Source organism: Chlorella variabilis, assembly GCF_000147415.1.
Source record: "Chlorella variabilis unplaced genomic scaffold CHLNCscaffold_5, whole genome shotgun sequence".
Lineage (NCBI taxonomy): Eukaryota > Viridiplantae > Chlorophyta > Trebouxiophyceae > Chlorellales > Chlorellaceae > Chlorella > Chlorella variabilis.
The window spans coordinates 890,408-897,907 of record NW_005435083.1 but is presented as its reverse complement, the minus strand read 5'-3'; the positions used below and the strand labels follow the sequence as shown (position 1 = coordinate 897,907).

General features: G+C 61.2%; 3 protein-coding genes across 3 annotated transcripts in view; 1 reads left to right on the top strand and 2 right to left on the bottom strand.

The window, feature by feature from the left end:
• Window positions 1-324, bottom strand: part of CHLNCDRAFT_34706 (hypothetical protein) — a gene marked incomplete at both ends in the record, with an annotated part of 2,133 nt that extends 1,809 nt beyond the window's left edge. Inside the window, one exon of the mRNA XM_005849496.1 lies at window positions 124-324. Within this exon, the coding sequence (XP_005849558.1) occupies window positions 124-324 (201 nt within the window). The remainder of the gene's footprint in view (window positions 1-123) is intronic.
• A 457-nt stretch (window positions 325-781) lies between these two features.
• Window positions 782-2,578, bottom strand: CHLNCDRAFT_30391 (hypothetical protein). The gene is made up of 5 exons (XM_005849495.1): window positions 2,437-2,578; window positions 2,253-2,334; window positions 1,842-2,074; window positions 1,320-1,684; window positions 782-1,128 (listed from the first exon to the last, which is right to left on the bottom strand). Exons 1-5 carry the CDS (start codon window positions 2,567-2,569, stop codon window positions 796-798), a joined length of 1,146 nt encoding a protein of 381 aa, XP_005849557.1. The 5' UTR covers window positions 2,570-2,578; the 3' UTR covers window positions 782-795.
• Window positions 2,579-5,750: 3,172 nt separating this feature from the next.
• Window positions 5,751-7,451, top strand: CHLNCDRAFT_20808 (hypothetical protein; the record flags this gene model as incomplete). The annotated part of the gene is made up of 8 exons (XM_005849758.1): window positions 5,751-5,975; window positions 6,123-6,212; window positions 6,366-6,512; window positions 6,626-6,692; window positions 6,783-6,798; window positions 6,886-6,964; window positions 7,075-7,174; window positions 7,291-7,451. The coding sequence occupies 8 exons, from the start codon at window positions 5,751-5,753 to the stop codon at window positions 7,449-7,451; spliced, it is 885 nt and encodes a 294-aa protein (XP_005849820.1).
• Window positions 7,452-7,500: the final 49 nt, after the last annotated feature.

Genomic DNA, 7,500 nt, shown 5'->3' with positions numbered 1-7,500 from the left:
CCTGGCACCTGCTGGCCATCCAAGCGGCTACACCCTGTATTTCTGTTTCTCCCAGCTCCTAGAGGGCCCTGTGGAGCTCTCTGTGTTGGGCACCCCACGGCCCCTGCCTCCCCACCACCCCACCTTGTCCCCTCGCTCGATGAATTTGATCGCCACATTCCGGCCTGTCGTTCGATCCAGCGCGAGTTGCACAAAGCCGAAAGTGCCACTGTTCAGGTCCTTGATCTGCACACGCCGCCAGGCAGCCAGTGGGCGGTCAGCACACCCTGCCGGCAGCTGCAGCAGCCGCTTGGGAAGCCGCAAGGGCAGCCCAAGTCGCGGCATCGCCGGCCCAGCGCGACTTGCTTTTTGATACTTGGGGTGCCCCTCCAAGGGCTCGGGCTTCCTCTGTTGCATGGCTCCAATCCCCGCCACCGGGCCCCCGCCCGCTCCTCCTCCCGCTCGCTGCAGCGTGGAGCTTGTGTGAGTGTGTAGCTTCCGGGCAGCAGAACGGGTGAACCTCACCAGTAGTCGGAGTGTAGGGAAGAAGAAGCTCGCCCACAAGGACGGTGGGCACAAGAAATCTGTACCGCCGAGCGCTCGGCGCGCTGACCGCGCGGCGCTCGCGGACCACCTAGCAAGTGCCGATCCCAGTTGCCATCCATTCTCTCTCACATAGGTACCAGGGACGCGAGGCCAACCAATGCAGGCTGCGCACAATAGTCCGCCCTGGCATCGCCTGTGCTGCGCCGCGCCGCGCTACGCCTGCTGCCCATTTGCGCCCGCCCCTGGAAAAGCTATTGGAGGAGCCCGTGTTTAGATAACGGTGCAGCTGGCAGCGAACAGCAGGGCAAGGCATGCAAGGATGCCAACGTCGGCTGCAGATGGCAGCTGCAGGCCGCGCGGCACTGCCGCTGGGGCCTCTGCCGCCTCGCTTGCTCCTGCGGGGTACAGCACGTGCTGCTGCGGGCCCCGGAAGCCGCGGGCCGCCATAGCCACCGCGATGTTGTCGCACCGCGCCATCAAGTTGATGAACAGCTTGCTGCCCATGCCGACACAGATGGCCAGCGTGCCGCGCAGGCCCTGTTGACGCCAGTCCACACCGCGACTGGCCAGCCCTAGGCACAAGTTTCGGCACTCCTCAAACACCTGCAGCACAATAGAGGTGGCATGGCGATACACAAGGGCCAGCCACGGCAGTAGATGTGCAAAGATTTGCTCTGGAAGGAGCCTTGCAATACAACACAGTTGCTCAACAGCCGGCGGCCCAAACGTCCGCTCCGGGCAGGGCACGCCACCACCCCACCCATTATGTGCGCCTTCTGTTCGGGCGCACTCACCGTAGCCATGAACCGCAGCGCCAGCAACATGGTCAGCACCAGCTCTTTGATGGGCAAGCCCAACACGCCCAGCGGGCCCAGGGCACGGCCCACCGCCCGCGCCATCCCCTCTGGTGGCGTTGTCACCAGGCACAGGCTGGCCGACTGCAGCGCGGCAAAGGTGAGGCCCGCAAAGGCCAGAGCCAGGTTCAGGCTGCGCTTTGTGACGGTGATCCACCCGAGGTGCAGCAGCACGTAACGGTATGGCGGTGCGCCCAGCTGCGCCATGCTGACGGGCAGGTCGCCAGCCACAGCGGCAGCACTGGTGGCAGATGCCATGCTGACGCCGACGGAGCGATTACTCTGTACGGGGGCCAATTCGCCGCCTGGGATGGGAGTGGCAGGAACAGGAGGGCAGGCATGCTTGGGCCGGCAAATCTTGTGCTAACCGGCGAGATGGGCACTAGACAGAGGAAGAAGAGTAGAGTGATAAGCTGAGCTGCAGAGAAAACAAGCACTGAACGCAAACTCCATCCAGCGCACCGATGAGGGTGAAGAGGAAGAGCACGCCGCACAGGCTGCCCAGCCGCAACAGCTGTGGCTGCCACAGCCGCTGCGGCAACGCCACCATCGTAGCCGCCACCAGCAGCCCCGCAATGGCCAGGCGCACAGGCAGCGCGGCGCGCGCCATGATGACCAGCGCTGCTACTGTCCATAGCTGCTTCGCCTCAGCGCTGGCGTGGTGCAAAAATGTCTTGGGCTCGGGCACGTACGAGCTGCAGCCAGGCAGGCGGCACCAGGAGTCGGCAGAGGCCTGCCAGTGACTGGAAGCGCAAAGGATCTGGCTACCTACTGAAAGAGGAGGTCACCATGGCAGACCAACAAGAGGCAGGGGGTGGTCAGAAGGTCGATCCGCCGCCCCCGCTCTCGGTGCTGCGATCCAGTCCCGCTTGCCTGTAGGGCGCTGAAGAGAGGCTCAGGACGGAAGATAGAATGCTTGCACCAATGTTCTTCTTTTGCGCGCCACCCAGGCGGCCTGCAGCCCAGGGCAGAGCCAGGCAGGAAGGGGGGTCACCGGGGCGAGGCGGCACGCTGCGGCAGCGGAGGCGACGGCATGTCTTGCAGGTCTCTGCCTCACCTCCTGCCCCAGCCGCATTGGCCTCAATTGGAGGCCTTCTCCCTGATGCAGGCCTCGCGGGTAAACAGGTGAGGGTTGTTGGGGGTTGCCGCAGCAGGCGCCCGGCTGCAACGTGACGCGCTATTCCAATCATCAAATGACGAGTTCTACTTGGGCCTCCAGCCTGCTGGAGGGCGCTTTGGCGCTGAATGAAGTACACGTCACCCACCCCTGATCCAGTCTCTCCTTCTTCTCCTCCTCGAAAAATTGACACTGATGATGACTGCATTGATGATGAAGCAGGGACACATCCCCGGAGGGCGCCACGCCCCTGCTGCCCCAAGTTTCCTGCGGCACACCGCTTCTTTGCGGCCAAATGTGCTGTCTAGACAGCCGACACCGGGCAGCATCGGGCACTCCCGCCTTTCGCTATTGCGCACAGCCGACCCCGCCGCCGCTCCCGCCCACCCAGCGGCAGAAGGCGGGCTGGCAAGCAGCATTGTGTCCTCAGTCCTGAGCAGGATAGAGGGCACCGACAGCGGCGACAACATGACGGCTGCGCAGAAAGCTGAAGTGGACGAGTTGGTGGGTGATCCGAAGCGATGTATTGTTGTACACATCTCCCCAACCTATACAGGGCTCCTTGACAGCGACTTTCCGCCCATATGCACACGTGCAGCTTCAGCAGCTGGAGGAGATTGGCGATGCCAAGGTGGGTGGAGGCGAGGCCACGTGTGCATGCAACCACTTGGCATCCGCCGGTCACTGATCTCCCCGATTGCGGGTCAAAGCAGAGGCCCAGCACTGGGTCGGGTAGGTAGCCCACCCATGACATCTCATACAATAATTTTTTGTGGTTTTAAAATGACCGCAGGCCCTTCGCCCGCTTGACGATCCGCTTGTGTTTGGCAATTACGAAGTATGGGAAAAAAAAACAAAAAAAAACCTTCTGTATTTATTTTTTACTATTTTTTATTTTATGTACCGCCCCAGTTTTATTTCTTTTATTTTGCAGGTGGCATATGTGAGCTCCGGCCAGCAGCAAAATGGGCAGCCAGCCGGCGGGCGATTCCGGAGCGGCTTGGTGAGACATGTTGCTGTGGCTCTGCCTTCAGTATCCTGCCGCACCTCTTACCACCCCGCCCCTCCCCACACAGGGCAAGCTGCTGTTCCGGACAACACTCCTCGCCCAGAGTATCCTGCCGCCAGCGGTGGTGACCAATAAAGTGAGGCCGGGCCGGTTCTGACTGCTTCAAAAGCCTTGGGAGCTTGTACAACGCTGAAGCCTACCTTGCCCATGCTTCCTTTGCAGGTCCAATTCCGGATATGCCACCTATTCTGCGGCTCCGTCGGGCTTCGGGGCAAGTTTGTGAGCATTCCAGAGAAGGAGGGGGGTGAAAACAGGCATGATACGGTGAAGGTGTTCTTTGAGGCACCCGTGCTGTCCCTACCATTTGGCATACATGTCAGGTTGGCATAATAGTTGACCATTGGAGCTGCACACCCTGTGGTGGCGCAAACGTATATGATCCTATGCCATGCAAGGCTGGCAATGTAGGATTGGACCCGAATCTACCGTTGTTCTGAAGTCAACATTCCTTGACGAGCGCGTGCGGGTGGGCAAGGGCAGTCGAGGCAGCCTGTTTGTTTTCACCCGTGGTGGAGCAGCAGATGCAGCAGGTAACAGTGGCCCGCTGCGAGTGGCATGGCACATGCCTGTTGCCTCATTAACTTTTTCTGAAGCTTTTTTTCGTGTTTGCCAGCCTTACATCCCCGCCGCCCCCACCCCGCACTTGCTGCTTGGCACGTGCATGCTGCCCACTCCTCGTACAGGCATGGATCAAGTGGGCCTGCAGCAGTGCAGTACGTTGGGCAAGGTTTTGCTGTTTGGCATCGTGGCGGCCCTCATGCTCAACGGCGGCTGGCTGACGGTGAACAGCACGCTGCCGCCGGTCATCCGTGCTGCAGGGGTGGTGCAGGTGCGGCTGCAACTCGCTGGCTGCTGGTGGAGCGGAGCCTCCGACGATGGGGGGATCGTCCATGCAGCTGGGGGCTCGCGGAAAGCCACTCAGGCACCACTGGGTTTTGCTGACCTACTTGCACGGTGAATGTGCAGGTGCTGCTTGGCACCGCGCTGGGCGGCATTGGATATCGCGGCGGCATTATCCAGGATGTTGAGGATCGACCGGAGGTGGAGAGCATCAAATGAACAGCAGCATCATGTGAACAGGGAGGAAGGGCCCTGGGAGGAAAGTTGTTGCAGTCCATCCGCGGGCACGGGGAGTAAGCAGCATCAAATGAACAGGCGCTAGTGGCAGAGGCTGAGTTGCTGAATTTCAACAGCAATTGTTCCTTTTCTTTGGGCGCTGCAATGTAGCAAACCGCTCTGCTCTGCGATAGCCTGCAGCCGTGTCTGGCCGTCTCCCGCGGCACTACACGTGCTTCCGGCCCGCGGACTCGCCCCTCCTCCTCGCGTGCTGCATGTCTCATTACACTGAGTCGCAACTCAGCGACGCTGTATGAAAGAGCGCAGCAACACCTCGGGGATTGAGCGCTTCACCTCGGGTGCTACTCGTTCCCGTTCGTCTTTGTGGCTTCGTGCTCAAGCTCACGGCAATCGCGCAATGAATCGAGCGGCGCCAAGGGAGGGCCGGAGAAAGGGTGGCGGGCGGCCTCCATGGCCAGCCCTCTTTCTGATTCTAGGGCGGCCCTGCTGCACAGTGGAGCCGCGGACCAACAGCGCCACCTCGCTCGACGGCGCGTCTAGGGAGGAGGAGTCCAAGGCAGCATTCACCGCCACCGCCGTCGCTACAGGTCCCGGCGGCGACGAGGCCCGCGACGTGCTGCATCCGCTGCCATCCTTAAACCACCGCCATAGTGCATACCCAACCCGGGGCAGCCTGGCCCAACCGGGGCAACCTTCCCCAACCGGGGCAGCCTGCCCCAACCAGGGCAGCCTGGCGCCCAGCAACAGCCGGAGGCAGTCCAAGCCGAGCGTGGGCCGCCGGCCACCCTTTCCCTCCCGCACGCTGGGGAGCCTGACCGCGTGGCAAATGCTGGCCGCGGACGTACAGCAGGAGATGGAGGAGGCAGGTGTGGTGGGCCACGGCAGCCGGGAGTCCGGGGCGTCTGCTGGGTTGGCGGCCACCGGCGCCAGTCGATGTCGCGGCAGCATAGAGCCCAGCCTGGTCATGTCAGAGGGCGACGAGGTGCTGCTGCAGGGCGACACCGGTGCCAGCGACACGTTTGGCTTAAGCGCCAGCGCCGGCTGTGGCGACTCGTTCACGGCTGGGGAGGCCGGCACGTGAGTAGGCTGCTGCCATGATGCCATGTCCATGCTGCCGTCATCGACCAGGCGCTTCGCGTGCGTCACTGCTATATGGCCCCTGCACTGTGCTATCTGGCGCAGGGGGCGACTCCATGCAGAGTTTGAGGTGCTGGGGGAGCTGGGCCGCGGTGCCTTTGGGCGCGCGCTCAAGGCGCGGCGGCGTGCCGACGGCTCGCTGGTCTGCCTCAAGGTGCTGGACACGCAGAGCATGGGGGCCACTGAGAGGCGCATGGTGAGCGGCCGCATGCGAGGGTGGAGGACTGGTGTGCTGCCAGGGCTGAAACGCGACCACACCACATCCTGCCCTCTGCTGGCTGCTGCCCCTCGCTTGCTTGCCTTCCCACCTGCCTTTTGGCCCGCTTGCTTGCTGGCTCTGCAGACACGAGATGAGGTGCGGGTGCTGTCCAGCCTGCAGCATCCCAACATTGTGCGGTACGACACATGTTTCTACGAGCTTGGTGAGGGCTGTGTGTGGCCTGGGCTGTGGAGTCAGGCTTGCTGCTGTCCTACCAGCTGTTAAGAAGTGTGGCGAGGATTCGGGGAGGGAGAGTGTGCAAAGCAGCCTGCTTGCCTGCTCGCTAGCCTGATGAATCAGTGGCGCTGCTGTGCATGTGCAGGTCAGCAGTACATATCCATGGAGTACTGCGAGGATGGCGACCTAGAGAAACTGCTGAAGGCGCAAGGGGGAGGAGGGTTGTTGCTGAAAGAGGAGGATTTGATGGTGAAATTTGTGCAGCTTTGTTTGGCGCTCCAGCATGTCCTTGCCAAGGTGCGGTCCCGTGGACAGCAGTGGCAACAGTTGTGTGCTGCAGTTTCACCAGGTAGATGGGCAGTGTGCTTCGCGAGTGCATTACATTAGCCTTTGCCACTGGGATGCTGCAGGGCATCATCCATCGCGATGTCAAGACATCCAACATCATGCTGAGCCGGCACGGCATACTCAAGCTGGGTGAGGATGCGACAACGGGGAAGAGAAGAAAAGAAACAATAGAATGGCAGCCATTCTGTTTGACTATCCCCCTTCTTTTTGTTCCTGCAGGTGACTTTGGCATCAGGTAACTAGGATGCTCACCTTCTGTAACATGTGGTGCGTCAGCGGAACTGGCAGCAGACTGCTGACGTGCCTGCCTGTCTGCATGCAGCAAGGTGATGACCCCAGGTAAGAGCTATGCCAAGACAATGGTGGGGACGCCCTTCTACATGGCGCCTGAGGTGGTGGAGGTGAGTGGGCCGACATGAACCATTGATGCAAGGTGTGGGGTATTGCCACACACCGGCACTGGTCCCCTGACTCTTTCCCATCTCCTTCACCCTTTTTATCCCCTTTTTAGGACAAGCCTTACAACAAGAAATCGGATGTATGGTCTGCCGGCTGCGTGCTGTACGAGCTGGCCACCCTGCAGCGTCCCTTTCGAGGAGGCTCTGTTTCAGGTGAACTTGAGCTGTCTGCACCTGCGGCGGCCTCTTGCGCAGAAAGAGCAGATCGAAGAGCAGATCGGGGGGGGGACGGCAGTGCAACACTCACTCCCATCTTCACTCCTCTGCAGCCATTGCTGTGAAAATCTTGCGAGGTTACTATGCGCCGCTGCCCGAACAGTACAGCCAGGAACTGCATGAGCTGGTGGCAGCACTGCTGAACCGCAAGCCCGAACAGCGTCCCAGCATTGATGAGGTAACCAGCACTGAGAGTGGCCGATCTCAGCCCTGATCTTCTCTCTGTTCCTGCCAGTGACCACGCCCCCTCTGTACACCCCATG